At 36.8% G+C, this 26,457-nt stretch overlaps 1 protein-coding gene and 1 long non-coding RNA gene across 6 annotated transcripts in view; both read right to left on the reverse strand.

Moving 5' to 3' along the window:
• Positions 1 to 26,457, reverse strand: part of ANKRD12 (ankyrin repeat domain 12) — a 129,017-nt gene that overhangs the window by 39,246 nt on the left and 63,314 nt on the right. For 4 of the 5 annotated variants that reach the window (XM_086682461.1, XM_086682459.1, XM_086682460.1 and 1 more), the window contains 2 exons: positions 23,616 to 23,758; positions 11,187 to 11,334 (listed from right to left, as the gene is read on the reverse strand). In XM_086682461.1, coding sequence (XP_086538587.1) covers positions 11,187 to 11,334; positions 23,616 to 23,758 — 291 coding nt within the window. Of the gene's footprint in view, positions 1 to 1,545; positions 1,626 to 11,186; positions 11,335 to 23,615; positions 23,759 to 26,457 lie in introns of those variants that run through there. The other variant, XM_086682463.1, reaches the window with a different exon arrangement.
• Positions 14,191 to 23,608, reverse strand: LOC147575493 (uncharacterized). The gene is made up of 2 exons (XR_015242445.1): positions 15,666 to 23,608; positions 14,191 to 15,397 (listed from the first exon to the last, which is right to left on the reverse strand). It is a non-coding gene; the product is annotated as an uncharacterized LOC147575493 (long non-coding RNA).

The raw sequence follows: 26,457 nt of genomic DNA on the forward strand, positions 1-26,457 counted from the left end.
TTTAATAAAAATTTCTGGTATATCTGGACTTAAATAATTGTTTTTTTGATCTATTGATTTAACTGTTATAATTCCGTATGTGCATGTATCAACCAGTCATATTTTCATAGCTCCTGAAATATAAAACTGAGGAAATGAGTTTCACAAAGTATGACAATATATTTAGAATAGTTACAATTTAATATTTTAACATTAAGAAAATAAGGCTCTTTAAAAATACTGGTCATTTTGTGTATTTTATGACACAGAAATGTACTCAGTAAACACCAGTGGGTAACAATATATCACTGTCTTTTTAAAAGTTTCCTGATCTGTTTTTACAGCAGATGCTAAGAGTAGCTCATCTATTTATTATGATGGAGTATCTCCTTAAGGTGAAGTACGCAAGTGAGGAAAGTTTATAGCAGCTGCTCGATAAACAAGGCCAGATTTCTGGTGGTTGAAGTAACATAAGAAAAAGGTGAATGCCTTTTTTGACAATGACTGGCATTTTCAACTTTGTTCACTGGTCACTCTGTTTAAGTAATAAAATTAGTATCTGTAAATCTGTAACAGAATTTCTACTTTGGCAATTAATGAATGCCAGAAAGTATGGGGGGGGGCACTGTGTGACACAGAGTTACCCACTTCTCCATTACCATAATTATGTTTCATGAGTGTGACATGACTCTGAATAATATGACTGAGTCCTCAGCAGAGCAGCAAGAAGCAATTACTTGTAGCAAACACCATTATTAGATAGAATTTCTGTGCAGGAAGGTAATGTGGAATAAGACTGTGGGGAAAGGGCAGAAATTAGGGGGGAAAAAGACTAAAGAATTATGCAAATTTAAAAGTGCCACACATTTGTATACAAATAAGCTATACTAACCAAGACATGTATTCCTGCAATATTATAAATGTTTGATATGCAGGACTTAGGAGAGCTACTCAGTGTAGTCTCTGGACTGAGGCTAGTCTGCAAATTATTACTAATCTGTGGAGAAATAAGGAGCCTGCACCAAAACTGGAAATCAATTTTATGTCACTAGCACACTGTTTAATTCAGCTGATATTTACTCATAGCCTTTCATCCTTCCTGGTAATGGGAAGCAATGTGTTGATTTACGTTCTGGCACAAGCTCCTTATCTTGAGGACCAGTAACAGTTTGTGGTACAGCAACCTTGACTTGAGTAGCACTGGCATAAAGCACAATGCCTAATGGAATAAGCCATATTTTAAATGTTACATATTTAATACTATTTCCTCCAAATTTATTAAGTTCTAAAATCCAGCGTCTTGGTTATATTATCTAACTTTGCAACTCTTAAAGTGTATCTGTCACATGGATGATGTGATATACCAGATGGGTAATGATGCTATCAGGCTATATACATACAAACATCTATGGGCAGTTATTCTTGATTAGATAGTAATACATTCTAAATTTAGATTGGATGAAGTTTGATAAAGTTAAGTCTAACAAGGACCTCATGTAAAATAAACAAAGTGGGTATTTTCATCAGTCTTTTTCAGCAACTCCAAAATTTTTGTATGATACTTACTGATGATTTTTGCATCATTCCTTGAGGGACTTTGATCAAGCAATAATTCAGGCACATTCACCATGTGGAAAATAAATATTCTGAAAAATCAATACATAGTTGATGAACACATGAAACAATATCAGTGAAAATCAAAAAAGGCTCTTGAAGATGTGTTTCACTCTAATTAAACATTTAAGTTCAGATATGATCCCTCCCCTCTTCCACAGGCAATCTGTTTTCTAATGGCAAGTTTTATAATAAAAGCTGCTCTTCACAGCCACTGTTTTCTGAAGAGACCAGAGTTACAGAGTTCATAGCCATAATAAATGGGAAAATTAACATACCATATACAAATTTTCTTTTTCAAATCTTATTTTCTTACTTTCTTATGAAAGCCAAGGTAATTTTAACTGTTATAGCCCTGATCTCACACAGCACAAATGACTTGCAGCTTATAACTGGTAGATGGATTTACAAATATTTTAGAAGTAGAAACTGACAGAGGTTAGTGGATGATTACGTTAGCATCTTCATTTTCTTAATCAGCTGTATCCCTAGTACTTAAATAATACCTGACACATAATCAATTTTCAAGAACAGGTGCTGAAAAACTGAAGGAAAAGGAGACAGAGGAGTTTATTAAGATGACCACCAAGTGACATATATACAGATAAATGATGCTATCACCAATCGAGACACGAAAAACAAGAAAAGGAGTCTAAATGGAAGAGAAGAACTTCTATTTAGGTCTACTGATTTCTGTGGGAATTCTAAGTGGTAATATCCAGAGAGCAATTAAATATACAGGTTTGAGGTTTAAGAGAAAAGTATGGAATACATATCTGGAAGACCTCACCATATTGATGGTAGTTAAAACGGAGTGTGGGTGAAATTTATCTATGAGAATATGTGTCATGAGAAGACAGTCCAGAAAGTAAAATCTTTGGAAAAACCAACACAGGAATGTATGGGAAGGGAATGAGGAAGAAATGAAGATGAGATTCTAGAACGAAACTGAGTAGAAACAGTCCAGGAAGCTAGATGAAAGCTGGGAGAGAATCACATTCCAACAACCAACACAGGAGAATTTTAGAAAGAACGTCAACATTGTCAAATTCTGCCAGGAGAGTAAAAAGATAGCTAAGGGCAGTTAGAGTAAAAAGATAGCTAAGGGATCTGGCAGTTAGATCATGTGTGATGTTAGTAAACAGATTCAACAAAGTACATTTCGCTAGGTATATATCCTTTCAAATTCTGTTCCATACTTGTAAGATTTTACACAAATGTATGTACATACACAAACTTAGAGGTTTAACAAATATTATTCATTTTAAAACTGAGATATTATGATTATCTTGATTTTTCTAACTCAAAAATATCTTAATGAAAATCTCTCCAAGTAATAGCATTAGGACCTACTTTCTCACAGCTGTACAATAAATAGTCCATTGTGTGACTATCTACCACAATTTATGCAACCAATCCCTTGTATCACCATACAGTTTTTCTTTTGCCACTAAAAACAGCGCTATAAAAAAACATGAGATATTATCAGAAGTTTAATTGCTAGATCAAGGAGCATATCTATTTAAAAAAATGTTTACAATGATAAATTTTGAACTTACACAAAAGTAGGCAATGTTATACTATACCACCCGGAAACCACTAGCCCATCATGTACTCATCACTCAGCTCCAATAGCCATCAATCCTTGGCCAATTCATACCTCCATTTATCCTATCCCTGTATCACTTTGAGGCACATCCTGTTCATATCATTTCATCTAGAAATATTTTAGTATATATCTCTACAAGATAAGAGCTCTTGTATTGTTAGCTGTTGCCAGACTGTTTTTCAAAGACTGTTGTAACAATTCACGTACCTCCTTTTATATCCCTTCCTCTACTAAATAACCACTTTTGTAAGTTGTTGATTTTTCCAAAAATTTTTTTAAATATAAGAAAATATACTTATTAGTACATCTTTTAAATGTTTAAATGTCTGCTATTATCTTTCTTTTACCCTGACATATGAATAATACCTTGGTCAGGTACAGAATTTTTATAATGCAATTTTCTCTCAACAGTTTACCTTCCACTGTTAGAAGTTCTACATCCAGGAGAGCCTGGGTGGCTCAGTCAGTTAAGCATCTGACTTCTGCTCAGGTCATCATCTCACCGTTCATGAGTTTGAGCCCTGTATGGGGCTTTCTGCTGCCACGGTTAGCACAGAGCCTGCAGATCCTCTGTCTCCCTTGCTCTCTGCCCCTCCTCCACATATAACATACTCTCTCACTCTCAAAAATAAACATTAAAAAAAAAGTTGTAAGTCCAATGCCAATGTGACAGTATTTCCTGGTAGATAACTTGTTACATTCAGAACTAAGGAAACTGACAAATACATGTCTGGTGGATGTGGGGGGATGTGTGTGTGTGTACGCGCGCGTGCGCGCACACATGTTTTCATTAAACCATCTGGAGGCGCCTGGGTGGCTCAGTTGGTTGAGCGTCTGACTTTGGTTCAGGTCATGATCTCATGGCTTGTGGGTTCAAGCCCCACTCCGTGTTGACAGCTGAGAGCCTGGAGCCTGCTACGGATTCTGTGTCTCCCTCTCTCTCTACCCCTCCCCACTCACACTCTTCTCTCTCCTTCAAAAACAAATAAATGTTAAAAAAAAATCTTAAACCATCTGGAACTTACTCACCTTTATAACTGATAGACTCAGGCTATCAGAAAATTTTTCAGCTCAGGACAATTTTTTTCTATTTGTTTAATTATGGACTATCTTTCACCTGCTTCTTTTTTTTCCCTTTCAAATTCCTGTAGATATTACTCACATGTTTGACCTTTTACATTTCCTAGATCTATTCTCTTAAGTCTTTTTTCTTTTAGGATTCTTTCTCTTTGTATTTTTGCTGTGTTGTAAGGATTTATTTTACATGATTTTCCAGTCTGACAACTTAAAGCCCTAACAATGATCATTCCTCACTGGAGTTCTGCTTGTATAATCATGTTTTTTATTAGTTCCAAAAAGTCATTTTGTGCTGTACGTGAATTTTCTTCAGTGCTCATTTTTGTTGTCGAAGTTAATCTGCTTCCTCTAGTAGTTTTATTTAGCTGGGTTAACATTTTGTTTAAAATGATCATTCTCTCAGATTTCTAGACAACCTTGAAGGGTTGCCTTTCTTTGTTAGCACACTGTAACCCAATGGTGGGAGTAGACCGAGGTAGTGGTGGAAGGTAAAGTGGCCTTCACCCCTGTGCCTGCCAGTTAGCAGCTAAAGTACCAGGAGAAGGCTCTCTGTTGTTTGATTCTAGATCTCCTCAAACTTTTCTAGTCTCTGTAATGGACGAACTCAGCCTACAGATTTAGCTATTCCTGGGATTTGTGGAGGCTGAAAAGTCCTGAATAATCCCTCAGGGCCAGTAAACCCTCCCCAGCAATTCAACAAATATTTACCAAGCAGTGTCTATGTACCACTTAAGGAACTTAGATCTACTGGATGGTTAAGAGGTGAAAACAGATGCTGGAAAGAATGTTGCCCCCTTTACAATTTTGCCTATAGTTTTAGTTTCATTCATTAACATTACCACTACTACACCAAATACTGCTATCAACACTTTACCCAATATTGTATTTTTCTTTCCTTCTTTACAGCCCCCACCCTCGGTCTCCTCTTCTTATAATTAATCCTACTTTTGGATAGGTGATAGTGCTGATCACTTCCTAAGTGAAGTAAAAATGCTGATCATTTCCTTAGTGAAATAAAGGAACTATTACTATTGCTGGTCCCCCTCAAAACTACTGAAAGCTTATCAGGCTTTCCCCAACATATCATCTTAATAATTTTTTAGTATCTTTTAAATGGAGAGAGAGAGAGAGAGAGAGAGAGAGAGAGAGAGAGAGAGAGAGAGAAAGGTAAGAATTTCTTAGCATCTTTAAATGTAGACAGAGAGAGGGGGCGGGAGGATAAGGGAGAGTAAGGGAGGGAGAGGGGGAGGGAGAGGCAGACAGAGAATCCCCAGCAGGCTCCATGCTCTCAGCACAGAGCCCGATGTGGAGCTCATTCCCACAAACCATGAGATCATGACCTGAGCTGAAATCAAGAGTCAGATGCTCAACCAACTGAGCCACCCAGGTACCCCAAGAATTTCTTAGTATTAAAAAAAAAATCTAATATCCCAGGGATTCCTGGGTGGCTCAGTCAGTTAAACGTCCAACTCTTGGTTTTGGCTCACGTCATGTTCTTGAGGTTTTGTGAGTGTAAGCCCTGCATTAGGTTCTGTGCTGAAAGCATGGAGCCTGTTTGGGATTCTCTCTCTCTTCCCGTCCCTCCCCAACTTGTGCTTGCTCTCTCAAAATAAATAAATAAACTTAAACAAACAAACAAACCCTAATATCCTGGAACTTACAAGTGTCATCTATCTCGACTGAGTTTTATGCAAAAATACCCCAGAAAAGTATAACTCACCTATTAAACACATGCTTCGTTTTTTTAGTCTTTCTCCTTTTTAAACATTTTATTTTTTTTTTTTTAATTTTTTTTTCAACGTTTATTTATTTTTGGGACAGAGAGAGACAGAGCATGAACGGGGGAGGAGCAGAGAGAGAGGGAGACACAGAATCGGAAACAGGCTCCAGGCTCTGAGCCATCAGCCCAGAGCCTGACGCGGGGCTCGAACTCCCGGACCGCGAGATCGTGACCTGGCTGAAGTCGGACGCTTAACCGACTGTGCCACCCAGACGCCCCTCCTTTTTAAACATTTTAACTTTTTCCTACAGGTTATCCTTTTTCATTTTCATGCAATCTATGTTGAAGAACCAAAGCTGTCTGGGTCTCCCACAGTCTAGATTTTGGTTAATGAAGTTCAGCATATCCCTCAAACCCTGATATTTCCTCCAAGTTGCAGCTGGAACCTGAGGACTGAGAATTGTATTCTTTCATTGGGGGCATTGCAGTATTTTTTTTTTTTTTAATTTAATGTTAGCAATGCTTAGATATATTAACTAACTGGGAATTGCAAAACAGTTAATCCTTTTCTCCCATTCTTTTGGCTGAATTAATCTTAAAAGAAAATACTTCTCACCTATAAAGTTACCCAGTGATAAAGTTCATATAGGAAAGGCAAAATAAATGATTACTTTCCATTTCTGCCTAATTTTTAAGATAACAAATTAGTTCCCTGATGATGAATTAATTTAAAAATTTATCACTATGGAATCATGGATTTAAACATAGATGCAACTAATACTGTTACTGAAGCACAAACTATCCCATCTTTGGCCAGTGGGTATTCCTCCAACTTGTTTCCTAAGGCTTTTTGACAAGGCTTTGATAGTTTCCTTAGAATCTGTAATGACAAAATGTCCCAAGTTTATCTTCTAGATTTCCTCAAAGAATCACCTATTTTTTCCCAGTTTTCTTTTCATTTTTTTTCTTTTTTAATTTGAGAGAGTGTGAGTGGGGGAGGAGCCAAGAGAGAAGGGGTCAGAAATCTGAAGTGGGATCCATGCTGCCATCAGTGAACCCAATACAGGGCTTGAACCATGAGATCATGACCGGAGCTGAAGTTGGATGCTCAACTGACTAAGCCACCCAGGTGCCCCATCCTGCTTTTCTTTTACTTTTAGTAGAATATTTTTCAAGATTATAATCTGGGCACTAGGAATGACTGATTATTGCATACTGTCTTAATGTCACTGCTTTTATATCTTTTCAACACATAAAGCAAGGAAAGCTTATATACTGATATGTTAACCTATATATATATATATATATATATATATATATATATATATATTTTTTTTTTTTTTTAAGTTTATTTTGAGAGAGACAGCAAGTAAGGGAAAGGTAGAAAGAGAGAAGGATAAAGACAGAATCCTAAGCAGGCTCTGCACTGGCAGCGTGGAGCCCAATGCAGGGCTCGAACTCATGAACTGCAAGATATGACCTGACCCGAAGTCAGATGCTTAACCAACTGAGCCACGTGGTGCCCCAGTATTTATTTCGAATTTCATTTGGAAATAATTTCAGACTCACAAAAAGCTAGAAAAAAATACTAAATACTATATATCCTTTATCCAGATATGCCTATTATTGTTATACTCTCTTGCTTTATAACTTGTATTCTCTCTGTATATATGTGTGTGTATATATACATTTTTTCCTTTGAACTGCACGAAGGTAAATTATATACATCATAGCTCTTTACCTCTACCTACTTCAGTGAATATTTCCTAAAACATAAGGATATTATCTATCACCACAGTACAGTTATCAACTTCATAAATTTACACTGATAAAATGCTAATCTTCTGTCCATATTCCTTGTATGGTATAATGTTCTTTATATAGTCATTCTCCCCCTCCAGGATAGGATCCAGACAAGGAACAGGTATAGCCCTTAACTGTTATCTCTTTACATAATATGGAACATTTCTATCACTTTATGACATTGACATTTCTTAATCTTTCATGGTGCTGGCTCTTAAAAAGAAAAAAAACCAGAACATTCCTCATGATTATGCATTTACAGCCAGAATGCTAGAAAAGTAACATTATATCCTTCTCATGGTATCACATCTGAAGGCACATGATGTGCATCCATCCCTCCCTTGATGATGGTAATTTTGACCACAAAGTTCAGTGCTGCTAAATTTCTCTTCTCTATCATTACTGTTTTCCTTCTCCTCTGTTGTGGTATTGGTGAAAAGGCCATGTAAATATTCTGCTCATCATCAAAAAGTCCCCTGTAGATTATCAGCCATTAGTGATTCTTGCCTAATCATTTTTACCATAAAAGATATAAATGATCAGGTAGGGGTGGGAACTGACTAGGAAAGGGTGTAAGGAACTTTCTGGAATGACAGAGACAGTCTGTATCTTGAGAAGATTAGATTATACAGGTCTATGCAGTTCTCAAAATTCAGACTGCTTCATTAAAGATTAATTTCACAAATGTAAATATTATCTTCAATAATCATACGCAAAAACAGAACTCTAGTTAATGAAATGCCTGCTAAAGGATTTAGAAATGTCTGCAATTTATTTTGAAAGGCATCAAAAAAATAAGAAGATTGGATATGTGATAATGTAATAAAAAAAATCTAGTAAAAAGTTAAAAGCTAAGAAATTGTATTTGGTGGGTACAAGAGTGTACACTACATAATTCTTTGAGCTTTGCTGTATGTTTGAATATTTTTTTTTAACTTTTAAAAACCTTTATTTATGTTCGAGAGAGAAAGTGTGCAATGTGGAAGAGGAAGAGAGGAAGAGAGAAAGAGAGAGAGGGAAAGAGTGAATGAATATGAATCCAAAGCAGGCTCCAGGCTCTGAGCTGTCAACACAGAGCCCTGCACGGGGCTTGAACTCATGAACCATGAGTTCATGACCTGAGCTGAAGTCGGACACTTAAGCAACTGAGCCACTCAGGCACCGCTGAACATGTTCATAATAAAACACTGAGATTCTAACTTCTGCACAGCAAAGGAAATCATCAACAACATGAAAAGGCAACCTAGTGAATGGGAGAAAATATCTGAAAATCATGTATCTCATAAAAACATCTAAAATATATAGAGAACTCACACAACTCAAAAGCAAACAATCCAATTTAAAAATGGGGAGAGGATCTGAATAGACATTTTTCCAAAGAAGATGTAAAGATGGCCAACAATATATGAAAAGATGCTCAACATCATTAATTATCAGGGAATTGCAAACCGCAGTGAGGTATCTCCTCACACTTGTGAGAATGGCTAGTTCCAAAAAGACAAGAAATAAAAAGTGTTCGCAAAGACGTGGAGAAAACAGACTTTTGCACTGCTGGTGGGAATGTAAATTAGTGCGGCCACTATGGAAAATAGTATGGAAGCTCCTCAAAAAATTAAAGATGGAATTACCATAATTCCCAGCAATTCCACTTCTGGGTATTTATCTGAAGAAACAAAAATACTAACTCAAAAAGATATATGCACCCCATGTTCACTGCAGCATTATTTACAATAGCCAAGATATGGAGGCAACCCAAGTGTCCATCTATGGATGAATGGTTAAAAAAGATGTGGCATATGCATTAATAAATTACCCAACCATAAGAAAGAGTGAAATCTTGCCATCTACAAAGGACCCTGAGGTCATCATGCCAAGTGAAGTAAGTCAGAGAAAGACAAATACTGTATGATCTCACTTATATGTGTAATCTAAAAACAAAACAAAAAAACCCCAAGCTCACTGATACAGAGAACAGATTATAGGCTGCCAGAGGTGGGCACTAGATGAAATGGATGAAAGGGGTCAAAATGTACAAACTTTTAGTATAAAATAAGTAAGTCATGGGGACGGAAGGTACAGCATGGTGATAATACTGTACTATGTATTTGAAAGCTGCTAAGACAGATCTTAAAATTCCTTATCACGAGAAAAAAAAGAAAAAATATTTTAACTATGTAGGATGATGGATGTTAACTAGCCTTACTGTAGTGATCATTTTGCAATATATACAAACACCAAATCATTACGTTGAACACTTGGAACATAATGTTATAGGTCACTTCTACCTCAAAAAAAAAAAAAAAAAAAAAGCACAGGGTAGACCTTTCTGCCTCAAAAGTATAAATGTTGCTTTACTGCTTTCTGGAAATGGCTGAGATTAAATGAGTATGGTTTGATTTTTATTCCCTTATTTAATTTTTATTTTTTTTAAATTTATTTATTTTTTTTAACTTTTATTTATTTTTGAGACAGAGAGAGACAGAGCATGAACGGGGGAGGGTCAGAGAGAGAGGGAGACACAGAATCTGAAACGGGCCCCAGGCTCTGAGCTGTCAGCACAGAGCCCGACGCGGGGCTCGAACTCACGGACCGCGAGATCATGACCTGAGCCGAAGTCGGCCGCCCGACTGAGCCACCCAGGCGCCCCTTTATTCCCTTATTTATAAGAAGTAGTATTACCTAATTTCTTATAGAAATTCTTTAAAATTTTTTGAGGATATGGCCATTATGATTCTTAATAAATTCTTGAAGACTAAATTCAATGAGGATTTTTGCCTGAAACATGAATCCTTTCAAACTATATGTAAAAGACTTTCTTCAATGCAGGAAAGTTTTCTTCTGTTACATCTTTAATTGTTTATGTTTAAAAGGAAACCAAGTACGTCAAAATTTTTCTGAAATATTCTTTTAGATCTTTCCTTTTTAATACGATGTTTATAAACTGCGCCCCTACCTTACAACAATGAGCAGAGTTCAACCACCTAAATCACAGAAGTCAAAATGCAAAGATGACTCACTAATGCCAGGAAAAACAGGAAGGGTTTGGTTAGTAGCTCTCTAATTTATAACAGAATGAAAGAAGTCAGAGTAGCGTGCTAACAGCTGTTAATGGGGAAAGGTTCTGCAGTAGACTTTAATGTGATAGCAGTTTGTGGGGGGGGGGGGGGGGCAGGGAGGGAATCATGAAAATAGGGCAATGGCATTATGTCCACTTACACAGAAGACATGTAGTAAATACCTAGGTTACTAAATTCATCATTCTTAATAGCTGGCTAACATTATTCTAAGGAACTCAAACATTTTCTGTATTGTAAAGCAGAATCAGAATGTTTTACTAAACACCACGTCAAACAAACAGTTGAATGTAGATTATCTGAAACGAACCTGTGTAACTTTCATCATCATCAGACAAAGGCACCTCTCTTTTTAGCAGCAATTCCAACTCCTCTGTCTCTGCTACATCCACTGGGCGCTCCCCGTGCTTATTAGCTTGAAATGGATTTCCACCATGACGAAGTAACAGTTTGACTATCTGCAATATTAAACAGTAGGAAGATTTAGTCTCTTCAGTGTTCGTGTCATTTCAACCATTCTCTTGAAAACACATATCCTTCTGCCTCATCTACTCTGCCTCTGTTCCTCAGTGTCTGTCTATTCTAAATCATGATTACTTTCTTCAAGTTCCATTTTCATTGCCATCTACCCTCAATCTGATCTTATCTACTACAAAGATGTTTCCTCCTTAAAATTTAAGCTGGGTTATTTGAGCACTAAATCAGATCATTTTTCTTCCTATTCCATCATCTATTCAACAAATATTTACTGAGTATCTATTAATGAGCACTGCTCCAACTTTTGTAGATAAATCCACGAAGAAGAATAACAAGCTTCTTGGCCTCTTAGAATGTATATTCAAAAGGGAGTCTCAAAAGAAGTATTATCCTTTTGTTTAAGGCTAATATCACTACTAATGCTCTTAATCATCTTCTTTCCCAACTTCTAGGAATTTAAACTGTTAGGAACAGACATGGATTTATTCAGAACTAATGAATCTTTTTTTTAAAGTAGGCTTCAGGGTGCCTGGGTGGCTCACTCGATTATGTGTCTGACTCTTGGTTTCGGCTCAGGTCACGATCTTGAGGTTTTGTGAGTTCAAGCCCCATGTTGGGCTCTGCACTGGCAGGGGGGGAGCCTGCTTGGGATTCTCTCTCCTTCTCTCTGCCCCTGCCCCACTCACATGGTCTTGGTCTTTCTCAAAATAAATAAACTTAATTAAAAAAAATAATAAAATAGGCCTCATGCCTAAACGCAGAGCCTAATATGGGGCTTGTAACTCACGACCATGAGATGAAGACCTGAGCTAAGATGCTTAACCAAATGAACCACCCAGGTGCCCTAGTTCTAGTGAATCTTAGACTTTAAGGCCCTGACTTTCATGGTCCCATTACAGTGTCCTGTATCTAATTTTGTATTCATTACTTTGACACAGTTCTTAAGCTCTCTTGTCTCCTACCACATACAGTAAACTTTGGGCTCCACAAAACCAGGATGTGCCTGGCTAGTTATTTCATTTCTTTTGTTTGTTGCTTATCTTCTTCCATGTTTTTAAACCTCTTTTTGATTGGCTTTCTTAGAAGTCAGTCTCTTTCATCTTAAAAAAAAAATGGCAATAAAGAAATGAAACACGGATGAAACAAGAAATTGTTTAAACCTATATTCCCCTCCTCTAGTCAAATCTTTTTTCCTTCACAGTCAAGCTTCTGAAAAGATGTTCACCCTTACGACCTTGACTTTTATGGCTCTTCATTCTTCTACCTGCAATGTCCCATCTTTCCCATGTTCATCAGTCCCATGAAATGGGATCTGTAAAGATCTAAGCCAATGATTGTTTCCCTAGGGCTCTGTCCTTGATTCACAGTCCCATGCTCTGGTCTACACCATCTATTTGGAGATCTCACCCACTCTGTTTGAATGTGATTGACAATTTGCAATCCATTCATTTATTTTCATTCTCTTGTTTGCTCTTTCTTAGCCCTCTCTCTTGAGCTCCAAACACAAATATCCTGGATATATCGATGACTATATTTGTATTTCAATGCAAATACAATAACTATGTATTGTATGTAATAAATATAATGCAACTACAATGCAATAGTTGAAACCAATAGATCCCAAATAAAGCTCATTAAAACATCTACTTTATCTTTTATCTATTTCTATTCTTAGTGACTAGCACCTATATATACCCAGTCACTGCAGCCAGAAAGCTGGGAGTCAGCACTGGCCCTTGTTTTTCACTGTAGTCTACATCAAATATTATTAATCCTGCTTGCTTACAGTCTCTTCTTGTTTTCACCTTCTATTTCCATTGTGTGTTCTATATATACAAATCTATACTATAATTAATTAACACATTTCTCTACCCTTATTCTAGACCACAAACTTCATGTGAGATCAAGTATTTATTCCCAACACACAACAATGGTATTTTCTTGTATTTAGGAAATAAATGTCTTTTTAAAGAAACCTTATGAAACAAGATGTTGTAAATTAGGAATTCCTAACAAATGAAAAATAGGTAAGAAAAATTAAGACTCATAGTGAATAATAGAAAAATTTTTTCTGGACTATGAAAGAATAAACTATCAAGTTAGAAAATGTGAAAGATAAGAATGTATCAAAAAAACAAATAACTCATGATTCCAACTGTTAATATTTTATCCCTTTTGTTTGCTAATTTTTATCAAATTACACATGCTTACGATTTTAAAAGATCAGCTAGCTTTTCAAGGCCACTGGTGAAGAACGACTATCTCCAAAATGTATCTCCACATATTTAAGTAACACACTTAAGTTTGCTTCTTCCATATTTTTCAGTTTTAGGCACTGCCTATTGTCTTACAATGTAAGATGTGGATTCAGCCATCTGTCACCAACTCTCATCCTCTCCCCTGCCATACACATACATTTCCCTTCCTCCTAGCATTCTAACATAATTACATATGTATTTCTTGTGCATCATTAGGCCTAATAAAAATGTTGAGCCAAGTAGTGCTCTATGACTAAATTTCCGTTCTTACACAACTTTATTTTTCCCCTGTGGAGTTAACTGCCTTGATTTTTCATTTGCTTAGTTTTCTACATAACCATCTTTAATTCATCCCCCATTCTGCTACAAATACAGTCCTCTTCGATTCAGTATACTCTCATTTTTTGTTACAGACTCCTTTCTCCAAGCCTTCTAATGTGCTCTAAAATAGACTGGTTGCTCTCTAAGATTTGCTTCCCAGCTGTCAGCTCCCTTCATCCTATAACCCCAGAAATACCCTTTCCTCAATTTTGTGTTGTGTTCTTTACAAACTCTTTTTTTTAATGTTTATTTTTAGAGAGAGAGAGAGAGTGCGTGCACGCGCAAGCGTGAGTGGGGGAGGGGCAGAGAGAGGGAGAGAATCTCAAGCAGGCTCCATGCTCAGCGAGAAGCCTGACTCTGGGCTCAATCTCATGACCATGAGGATCATGACCCAAACTGAAATCAAGTCGGACACCTGACTAACGGAGCCACCCAGGTGCCCCAATCCTATCTTCTTTTTTGATTTACTCCCTTTATTTTGTTGAATCACCAACTCCAGAAAATTCCTGAAGAAGTAAATATTTTGAGATTTTTTTACATGTCAGAAAATACCTTTATCTACATTAAAAAACAATTTTCCCTCCAATTCTGAAGGTATCACTCCATTATCTTCTAGCTTCTAGGGTTGTTAATGAAAAGTCTGATGCCATTCTGATTTTTTTTTTACCTTATATAATGATTTGTTTCTTCTCTCTGTAAATTTCAGGACATTCTTTGCCCCTGTTGTTCCGAAATTCCAGGATAATGTATCTTTTTTTTTTTTTTAAGTTTATTTATTTTGAGAGAGTGAGCACACAAGGGGGTAGGAACAGAGAGAGAGAGGGAGAGAGAATCTGAAGCAGGCTTCGCACTGTCAGAGGACCCAATATGGGACCTGAACTCATGAACCGCAAGTTCACGATCCAAGCTGAAACCAAGAATTGGATGTGAAACCAACGGAGTCACCCAGCGTCCGAAAGATAATATATCTTGATCTTGGTCTTTTTACATCCATTGTGCTGAGCATTCAACTGAATGCTTATAATTTAAAGACCCATGTTCCTTCAGTTCTAGGAAAATTTCTGGTTTTATTTAATATCCTTTCTGTTTTCAATGTTCTGCCTTCGAAGAACTCTTAAGATACTAGGTTTCTTAAAGTAATCTTTTTTCTCATTTCTGTGTCTTCACTTTTGTCTTTTTGCTTCCTAGTTTCTGGGAGATTTCTTCAACTTTATCTCTAATCCTCAAACAACTGACCCTTGAGCAACATGGGGGTTAGGGGTGCAGATTCCTGTGTAGTTGAGAATCCACATATTAATTTTTGACTCCTAAGAGCTTAATTAATAATAGCCTACTACTGACTGGAAGCCTTAGCAATTACATAGACTGTCAATTAACACATATTTTGTGGGTTTTTGTGTATCATATGCTTTATTCTTACAATAAAGTAAGCTAGAGAAAAGTCAATGTTATTAAGAAACATTGCCTGGGGGCGCCTGGGTGGCGCAGTCGGTTAAGCGTCCGACTTCAGCCAGGTCACGATCTCGCGGTCCGGGAGTTCGAGCCCCGCATCAGGCTCTGGGCTGATGGCTCAGAGCCTGGAGCCTGTTTCCGATTCTGTGTCTCCCTCTCTCTCTGCCCCTCCCCCGTTCATGCTCTCTCTCTCTCTGTCCCAAAAATAAATAAACGTTGAAAAAAAAAATTAAAAAAAAAAAAAAAAAAAAAAAAGAAAGAAAGAAAGAAAGAAACATTGCCTGGGTGGCTCAGTTGGTTGAGCATCTGACTCTTGATTTTGGCTCACAGTTAGTGAGATCAAGCCCCGTGTCAAGGCTCTGTGCTGATGGTGTGGAGCCTGCTTGGGATTCTCTCTCTCTGTGCCCTCCCTCCCCGTCAAAATAAATAAATAAACATTAAAAAAAAAAAAACCACAAGGAAAAGAAAATACGTGTATAATACTATATCATATTTGTCGAAAAAAATCTGCAAGGGGACCCATGCAGTTGAAACCTGTATTGGTCAAGGGTCAACTGTGCTCCATTTTTCATTTTTTACCATATTATTAACTTCTAGGAGGTTTTTTCCTTCACTCACTGTTCCTTGTTTAATGCATTCAGCTCTTACTTCATAGCTACAATAAATTCTTAACTCTTTGGGGAAGTTGATGGCTTTGGGGGAACTTCCTCATGGCATTATTTCATCCTCCAAGTTCCTACATTTTTGTTTGCTTGTTTTGATCTTTATCATCCATATTAGAGACTTTTCTCAAATGCAGGTGGATCACTGGCTGTCCACACTTAAGAGTAAGCCACTAAAAAAGACTTACTGAAAGTTTTGTTGGCATGGTTAGGACTTGTTGACAGATGGACTTCATGTTAGTGTGATGTAACAGGACCATTTCATCAGACTCCTCTCTCAGCTAGTTCAATTTCCTGTGGAGAAATCTTTGAACTCATGCCTAAAACTCTAAGCCTTAGTGTCAACATTTTGGTTGTTGAAAGGAGGCTGGGTTCTTAACACTGGATATGTTTCACTTAGTTAACTTACACTTTATCCTTACTCTCAACTATTCTTGTGGTATGTCAGTCCAGAATATATGGTTTATACTTGCCAGGAAATCAACCTCCCATCATCTGCTGGGGTGGGAGAGGTGTAATCATATGGCCATGTAGGGTTAGGAAGGGGATAGAAGGGTCAAAAAGACTTTGATACAAATATCTTGTTTTCAGTCCTATCTTAATAGGCACTTCCAGAAGTACCAAGCACCACCAATTCCTGAGGTCTAGTCTTTCTGGGATTCTGCATTTGAATGGCTTTCGTTTCAATTTTCTTTGATTTCTATAAATCAGGAGTTAGCCAATGAAAAGTAATTTTTTATATATTTTTAAAATACTTTAAAAAGGATTTATATAGGAGAATTAGTTCAAAGGAAGAGAGAGGGAAAAAAGAGGGTAGACAGAGAAAGTATGGTGGAGGTGGCACATGGCCAGCAAAATCTAAAATATTTACTATCTGGCCCTTTAGAGAAAAGTCTGCCAAATCCTGTTCTAGATCAGTAACCACTCATTCTTCTAATTCTCTTCTCCCAAAATGTTGGTTTTCTTGTTTCTTCTTTTTTTGTCCTTGTGCATCTGTCATCTAGAATCTCCTCTTACTGTCATTTTAGGGGTTTGAGAAGGTAACTGAAGTAAAAACTTGTAGTTAATATGAATAATACTGTACTGTACATCTTTATAAGTTGATAAATTTCCATTTTTAAGCTTATTTCCTTAGGCTAGAGCCACAGGATAAAAAAAAAAAAATAAATCAAATGTAGGATCTTGATACCGCTGAAAACTTTCTACACCCATTAGGAAATAACCAGCAAATACATATTGCATGACTGTGATGAATCAGGGACAGGTGGTTAATTTAAAATGTTACAAAAACCCCAACCCAAATAATCTTCTACAGAACTTCCACATATGCAAATCATTATTTATTCCAGAAGGATTTAAAGGGGGTCCCGGGGTGACTCAGTTGGTTAGGCCTCCGACTTCAGCTTAGGTCATGATCTCACAATTCATGGGTTTGAGCCCTGTGTCGGGCTCTGTGCTGACAGCTCAGAACCTGGAGTCTTCTTTGGATTCTGTGTCTCCCTCTCTTTCTATCCCTCCCCCATTCATGCTCTCTCACAAAAATAAAACAAAGCTGCTTAAAGCACAAGAGCCAACAAATTTGAAATAAGTAAAAACGATGAAGAATGGACAGATATCTAAAATAGAACTAGAAATAAGGCAATCACAAAAGTATGTATCATGAAATACTATATACACTTGCAAAAGGTAAGCTAAAGATTAGATTCTTAGTAAGCTATGTTAGTCTAAATAATTTACAACAGGAAAGAAAACTGCTATCTTTCAGCTTCTCCCACCCTGGAAATGTTTTATGGATGGCTGCAGTTGTCAGAGGTATTACTGAGTTAAAGAAATTTAATTCTTAGGTAGAGATTCATAATAAATGGTACAAATATACACAAATGAGAGTTTGGTGGCTCTCATTTCCCTCTTCCTTCTTAGGCACAAGTAAAAGAACAAGGAGAAAATAGCTCTCAATAGCTCTGAATTGTGACTCCTACTATCCTAGGCATGTTGGTAGGAGGAAAAGCAAAGGTCTCTTGAAAGTAGCATGCCAGTCTCCCTCTGGAAAGAGACTGGAAATAGTGTTTGAGTCCCTGTAAGTATAGGAGCTCAAAGGTCAGCCTCTGGAAATATTTGCAGCTATGTGCACATTTAGAAACTTGTATTCACAGAAACATGTCTAACAAGGCATAATTCTTTAACATTATAGTTAGAAATTAGGAAATCTTATCACTTTAAAGAAAAACAATTCATCCTTGATAAGCTATCAAGAAGAATATCGTTTAAAAAAAAGAGCAAAAAGTACAATATTTAAATAGCAGAGCCAGAAAATAAGTCACTTTCTGATAAATGCAGTGAGAAAGAAATGTACCCTATATATTGTCAGGTCTTATAAATTAAGTCTTTTTCTTTCTGCTTTATTCTCAGTTATGTATTCATCCATCCATGTACCATACATGCATGCATGCAGAACTCAGTAAGTGTTATACGGTAAGTCTTATGTAACAAGAAGCTCCAGGGGCCACTAACACAAATCCATACAAAAAGGCTGTATGCAGGGGCGCCTGGGTGGCTCAGTCGGTTGAGCTTCCAACTTCGGCCCAGGTCATGATCTCGCGGTCTGTGGGTTCGAGTCCCGCATCGGGCTCTGTGCTGACAGCTCGGAGCCCGGAGCCTGTTTCAGATTCTGTGTCTCCCTCTCTCTCTGACCCTCCCCTGTTCATGCTCTGTCTCTCTCTGTCTCAAAAATAAACAAACATTAAAAAAAAATTTTTTTTTTAAAAAGGCCATATGCATGCTACTCACAGTGCAGTACAGGAAACACACAAGTACATCAGTTAAAAAAAAAATGCTGGAATTGCTATATAGGTATATACAGGTGTATACAATGGCCAAGGGAGCAGAAAAGACTAGTCCAATGGTAAACAAAAACCAGTTCAGGAAAAACAATGTTTATACACTGCATTTTTTCTTTAAAATTAGAACTTCTTTGAGAATCATAAAAAATACCTTAGAGAAAAAAGTTAATGTGAAAAATAGCATTTTTAGGTTCCAAATTCTAGTTTCTAAAATATTTGAGTATTTTTGAAAAATAGTAACATAAAGGTAGCCTTTTAATCTTCTACCTCTGACATTTCTATACCATTTTAGATTTCAAGGTGTGTTTACATGCATAGTGTCTTTTTTCCTTCAAAATATCCCCTTTAGATAGGTATTATTTGTTATATAATTTAAAGACGAGGAAATGGAGATTCAGAGGAGAAAAGCCACTTGTTCAAAATCACACAGATAGTAAATTGGCCAGGCCACAAGTGAATTCGTATCTATCTATCTTCACTCCAAATTCCACTTTTTTCGTCAAATAGAGTAAAATGTGCCTTTTAAGACAGGCAGCTTGACACTGAAATTTTTATTGCATGTCAAAAAAGAAAATAGGGCAGAGAATGTTTGCTGCTTAAGAGAACAAAAGGGGATTTTCTAGCAGAAAGGTATGAGAGGATATCAAAATGCAATCTAGGACATTATAAAGCATGTCCTATCTTTCTTATTAGAGTGGAGACTCATTAAGTAGCAACTCTCCAAGATCACTGAATCATCATATTGTTTTTGTCTTAAAAAGACATGGAGATTCCTCTCTTTTGGTCCCTTAATTTGGAGTCACATCAATTTAATAAACTTGGGAAGAGCAGGAGTTCTTATGTCAATGCCCTGCCACGCTCATGGAGAGGCTGAGGGTATTGAAATGGAACAGGCTACACAGTCTTAACAAGACACATCAGAAGCTTGTTTGCTTATTGTGAAGATTAAAAGAACCAATACGTATAAAGCATTTAGAACATTTCTTGTCCCATAGTGAAAATACAAATACTACCACAAGACATTAATGTAATGTAGTTCACAAAATAACACCACAAAATAAGAGATCAAAACAGACCAGTTATTCATATTTAGCTTCATACCCCAGTCATTTTATCATGTGAATACCGAGCATTTTTCTTACTGAGTAATTAGTAAAATCTGATCTCCATTTTTGTCACCAAGTTGATTTTTCCTATTATTTGACTTTGGGAAATATTCATTGAAGCCTATTGACTCAAAGAAGACAAATAAATGCAACTACCTAAAAATGCAGTTACAAGAACCTCAGATAAATAATTTATGTGACACTCCATTACCAAGTCTCCCTTAATATGAAAAATTTCAGTAGTTACAAATGTTTTTCAGATCAATAAGCAATTACATCTTCATTTGTAATGAAACGGTGCCACTTCTATGCACACTGTTCAAGTATTCCTCAAAGTAAATGTTACTCATGGCACAGTTTCAAGCAGAAGAAACTGCTGACTTCATGAAATTCAAAGTACAACAAGGTATTAAACGTGATGGTAGTGAAGACTAAGTGTTCATCCAGCTTGAAAAGAAATGCTCACTATAATCCCAGACTTGCTAAAGATAACCAAATCCTTCCTTCTCTTCTTCAATCACCATCATTGGTCTACTCAATAGGAAAACCATGTGTGAGGCCATTTTTTAAAAGGGAATTTCCTGACTTTATAGGTTCACTTGGGATTAGGTCACCATGAAAAGAAAGTTTTACCCAAGTGTCCGGAGTCTGGGGTTCACACAGTGTTTGACTCTCGCCTGGAGAAACCTGAGAATGAATGGTTGACTGGATTTGCTGCTGATAAGCAGGGAGGGAAGGCAGTCATGGAAACAGATCTGCAGGCTCACTAGTGGTAGGGAATGGTATGTCTCCCTGAGTCCCACCTGTACTGTGCATTGGAGTGGAGAGGCAGCTGCAAATGGATCCACAGAACCAGGTAGCAGTGCCAGGCAGAAGCTTCCGTCTGAAGGTTCTAGTGGATGGTGTGCACTGCTCAGATACCTTCTAAATGGACCAAGATGCTTATACCCCCAACTGCTGGGAGTGGCACCACTTAAGGTGTATGCCTCCTTGCCATCAGCAGCTTGCATTCACTGACTGATCCACGTGCACGCACATAGACCTAGCCCCTACCTCAAATCAGAGCAAACTCCGAAGTGCATCTTTGTATCAATGACTCCCTGTGACACTGGCTGAAGCTTTTGTTGCAGCTGCACAACTTCTTCCTTTGTTCTATCCTGCTGCTGTCATATCCTAACAGGTGTTGCTCCTGAGATCACATCCCTCTTTCCTCCTATCTCTGCAAGCACCTGCAAATTTCTGTCTCAGAATCCCAGCACCCAACCTATGGTACATAGAGGGGTCCTACGAAGCAAACTCTAAAAACTCTAAAACAGGATTTTTGAACTGAATTACACGTTGGCTGCCATGAGATCCTGGCATATGGTGGTCATTGTTCAAACTTTCAGGCCTTTGAGATGTACCAGGGAAGTACTAATTTTAATGATGGTGCTTCTATTCTCAAGCCTTCACAGTCAGGTGAATGCACCTTTTCCATCCCTGAAGAAGAGAAGTTTTTCTCAAAATGAAAGTAAGATTCTGGGTTTAGATAGCGCAGTGGAAGACAGTTTAATGGTATCTGACTGTAAGTCAGGAGAATTAAATGTAAGTTTCTCTAAGACAGAATGAGTTCAGAGTCTCCTCTTAACCACTGTCGAACAAAAACTCCTCCTCTGCTTGGCTTCCAGGAAGCTAGAAAAACATTCTTCTGTCATGCAGACAGGAAAGTAGAATATTGCTTTCTGGAGAAACTATCTATACCAAGAGAAGAACCTATGAATACTGACATTTAGGAGACTTTGACAAAACAGCCATCTTGTTCCACCAGACACACTACAGAAAAGCTCACCAGCCAACAGACACATCTTGTCAGTCAGGCTTTTTTGAGCTTCAGTCAAATATGAATGACCAGAAGTTAACAGAAGATCTCTAATGTGAGAAATACACCACATCAGAGCAATGAGGATCTTGGGGAAATCCATGACCATGCAGGAAATAGAACAAACCATTTAATTAATGAAAGTTAAGATGGGCACCCGGAAACTAGAAATCTCGTGGAAAGACTGAAAATCCCACATGGGATTAATGATTAAGTGATATTCCAGGATGGCATCTATGCCTCAGATCTAGAGAGCAACTAGCCCCAAAGAGATCAGGACACAAGATATCTTATATACAGGGATATGAAAAATCCCACAGGTATTTCTCAAAAATAATAAACTGATCAATGTGCTTTACCTTATTTACAGGCTAAATGAGTTTTATCAGAGAGAATAGAGAAGAACAAATATAGATGCATAGAAAACTAAATTAACAAAAGAAGAAAAGGCAATATATTAACCCAGATAATAAAACAAACAAACAAAAAAATCCAAAAAAGAAAATACAATTATAATAAAGGCTAGTAAAGACTACATAATATAGATTCTGTGAATATCTGAACAGCAATAAAATCTTCTGCAGGAGGTCAAAAAATAAAAACTAAAAATTAAAAAGCAAGACAGCTTCATCTTGCTAGAAATACAGAAGAAACACCTATGTTAGTTGTTTTGGCAGGGTGCCTGGGTAGTTCAGCCGATTTAGTGGCCGACTCTTGATTTCAGCTCAGGTTATGATCTCGTAGTTTGTGGGAGTGAGCCCTGAGTTGGGCTCAGTGCTGACAGCGTGGAGCCTGCTTGGGATTCTCTCTCCCCTCTCTCTGTCTCTCTCTCTCACTCTCAAAGTAAATAAATAAACATTTAAAAAATAAATAAACAGTAGTTGCTTTGGGCTAAAAATACTGAGAAGTGGGGAGGAAGGGGAGGGAGCCTGCAGTTATCTTTAGAAGCTATAAGGTACTTTTCAACTTTCTAAACTATATCCAAATATTCTTTAATAGGTTTTCTCTTTACATAGTTTTTACTTTTATTTGAAACACAAAATCCTGCTTTTGAACCATTCCTAACAGTGCCCCAGACTGATTTGCTCTCACTGTAAGCAGACTACCACAATGCAATTAAGCATTAAAGACACTTAAAACATGAACTTCATTACAATAGAGATGGACTTAAGCTTGGATATCAGCATGACAAAGATTGAAAATGCAAATGGATTTAAAACCTACAATGGTTCATAAAATTACATCAAAACAAATTAAACATGATGTTCAAAGGTGCCATTAATTTATAAGCATATATAATCATGTTTGATTATGTTTTTATTACTATACATATAAACCATCTGAATATATTAAATAAATAATATCAGCTAACATTCAGGAATGAAGGTTGTAGAGAGAGAGACCATTAAATATTAATAAGTCTGAAAAATATAGATAGGGCAAGACGGTAAAATTTTCACTATAAGTAAAACCTGTTTTAACTGCTGCATCTAGCTATCTGACAGGAGAATGGCCTTGCAATAAAATTTTGCCAACCTGTTTAATTAACTATCAAGTTGAATAAATCTTATGTTTTAGATAAAACACTAAATTTGACTACAATATGAATTAGCAATTAGAAGGCAGGAAAAAAGGAAAATAAAATACAGATGAGCTCACCAAGCAACGGGTGAAATATGAGATGGTATGACGAAGAAGTGAACTCAATTACTCTGGGCTGAGTTAGTATTTTGAAAATGTATATTGATTTTTCTATCATACTTACATCTCTGTGCCCACTACTAGCAGAATCATGGAGTGGAGTGTCATCATCTAATCCTTGTGTGTTAACATCTGCTCCAGCTGCTATAAGTATCTTAGCAACATCATAATATCCAACGTTGCAAGCTTCATGCAATGGTGTCCAACCTAAAGTTAGCATATTAATTTAACATATGGTTAATTTACACTAATTAAAAAAATATGTTTTATATACATAGCTGCATGAGTGAGATATATGGATTCTAATACACACAGTACTGAAGGAAAAAGGAATGATTAACAAGCTACTGGAAATAAACACCTAAGAATACCACCAATTTTACAGAAGATTTATTTATGTTAATATTATTTCCACTGGGGCTAAATATTTTACCAAAATATTAAATTTTTACGCTTATCCAATAAATATAAACTTGCTGTAATGTATAATAATCATCTGAACTATGGAAAAAGAATAGAAAAAGGAAAAAATTAATAAGCTTGTTAGGGGATTTCAGCAAACAAAAGCCTCTATGTTTTAAGAGTTTTCATTTTTCCAAGACTTAATACCTACTTTAACTAAAATAAATTTATCATTACAATAACTTTGGTGATAGAAAAAAAAAGTTGTGTTAATGAAAGAAATTAGAAAACAAAAAATACAACACAGAAAATAAGCATCACCCATAATTCCAACACTCAGATATAAAAATTTGAATAATCTAGCCTAATTCTAACCTCTTTCTCTCTTAGATCTGTAATTTTTTTCTTTCTATTTTTACTAATACTTAATTTTTAAAGTTCATTTTGAGAGAGAGAGCGAGCAGCACAAGTGGGGAGGGGCACAGAGAGAGGGAGAAAGAGAATCCTAAGCAGGCTCTGTGCTAGTACACAGCTGACTTGGGGCTCAATCCCATGAATCATGAGACCCATGACCTGAGCTGAAATCAAGAGTCAGGCACTCAACTGAGCTACCCAGGTGTCTCTCTTTTTTTTAAATTTATTTTTTATTGGGGCGCCTGGGTGGCTCAGTCGGTTAAGCGGCCGACTTCGGCTCAGGTCATGATCTCGCAGTCCGTGAGTTCGAGCCCCGCGTCGGGCTCTGTGCTGACAGCTCAGAGCCTGGAGCCTGTTTCAGATTCTGTGTCTCCCTCTCTCTGACCCTCCCCCGTTCACGCTCTGTCTCTCTGTCTCAAAAATAAATAAATGTTAAAAAAAAAAATTTATTTTTTATTTTAGAGAGAAAGAGCGTGAGCAGGAAGAGGCACAGAGGGAGAGAGAGAATCTTAAGTAGGTTCCATGCTTAGCGTCCAGCCTAATGTGGGGCTCGACCCCAGGATCCTGGGATCATGAGCTGAGCCAAAATCAAGAGTTGGACACTCAACTGACTGGGCCACCCAGGCACCTCTCTCAGGTATGTAATTTTAAAGTAAAGCTGGGAAGGTTGTTTAACCCTCTTCTATTTACTGAAGTGAAAATAATCTCCCATGTCATTACACTTTTATACAACATAGTATAGGACTAGTTGGTACACTGTAATTTATTTAAATAAGCTCTTATTCCTGGGCATTTAGATTATTCTTATTTTTTTTTATTTTTTAATGTTTATTTATTTTTGAGAGAGAGAGAGAGAGAGAGCGAGCGCACGCACACAAGCAGGGGAGGGGCAAAGAAGAAGACACAGAATATGAAGCTGGCTCCAGGCTCTGAGCTGTCAGCACAGAGTCCGACATGGGGCTTGAACTCACCAACCGTGAGATTATGACCTGAACCAAAGTCAGACACTTACCTGAATGAGCCACCCCGGTGCCTCCTGGTTTTCAAAATATTAAAAACAATGCTGTAACAAATATTCTTACAACTAAATTTTCATGCATACCATATCTAAATATTTAAGTTAAGTCTTTAGAAGTGGAATTGTTACATCAAAGTGCATTGTGTGTCTCATTCTTTAAAGGAGACCCTGTACATTGCCGTCTTCCCCACTCACACCAGAGAAATAAATTCCACGTGTATTCTAATAGGGCTACATTTAAAAACAGAACAAAAACAAAATATGGGAATGAGAAAACAGAGGGGTATGTAGGAGCAGAGAAGCCCTTATTACAACAAACAAAAAACAGAAAGAACCCATAAATAAAAAGATTGATACGATTACATAAAAAATTAAAACTTTAAATACAATAAACAACACTGAAGTAAAAATTCAAACACAGCCACAGTGAAAACTTTTACATATGTGACAGAGAATTAAAACCTATACTAAAGACAAGAGGCTCTTACATATTAGTAATACTGCCAAACCATTAGACAAATGGGCAAAAGCTAGATCTGGCAATTTTTTCCATTTGTCAGATTGCTAATAATTAAATTGATAATATCTAACTTTTGTGAAGAGGAAAAGGGCTCTTCTATGTATTCTTGATGGTAGTATAAATTGAGAAATTTTTTTTTTGGATGGCCATTTGCATATGTAGCCCCTTTAACAGTTTCCATTCTGAAATTCTGAAATCCTTGTATAACTATACACCAAGTCATTTCTATAGGAGTGTTCACTAAACTATTGTCATGGAATCTACACTATGCAATATTAATGCAGCTGTTGAATAAAATAGAACCACCTATCTGTACTGGCAGAAATATCTATAACACATTAAGTAAAAAAGGCAGTTTGTAGAACTACAGACCAATAGATATAGATGGGATGATTTAATTTTTTTAAAAGCCTATAAATGCTCATTTTATGCAGATGGTAATAAAAATGTACAGAAAGGATAACCTTCAAATTGTTAACAATAGTTTTGTGGCAAAGAAAGAATGTGTATTGTAGTATGTGAAGTATGGGAATCTCTGTATTGTTCCCTGCA

Source organism: Puma concolor, chromosome D3, assembly GCF_028749965.1.
Source record: "Puma concolor isolate L17-30 chromosome D3, mPumCon1.1.hap2, whole genome shotgun sequence".
Taxonomy (NCBI): domain Eukaryota; kingdom Metazoa; phylum Chordata; class Mammalia; order Carnivora; family Felidae; genus Puma; species Puma concolor.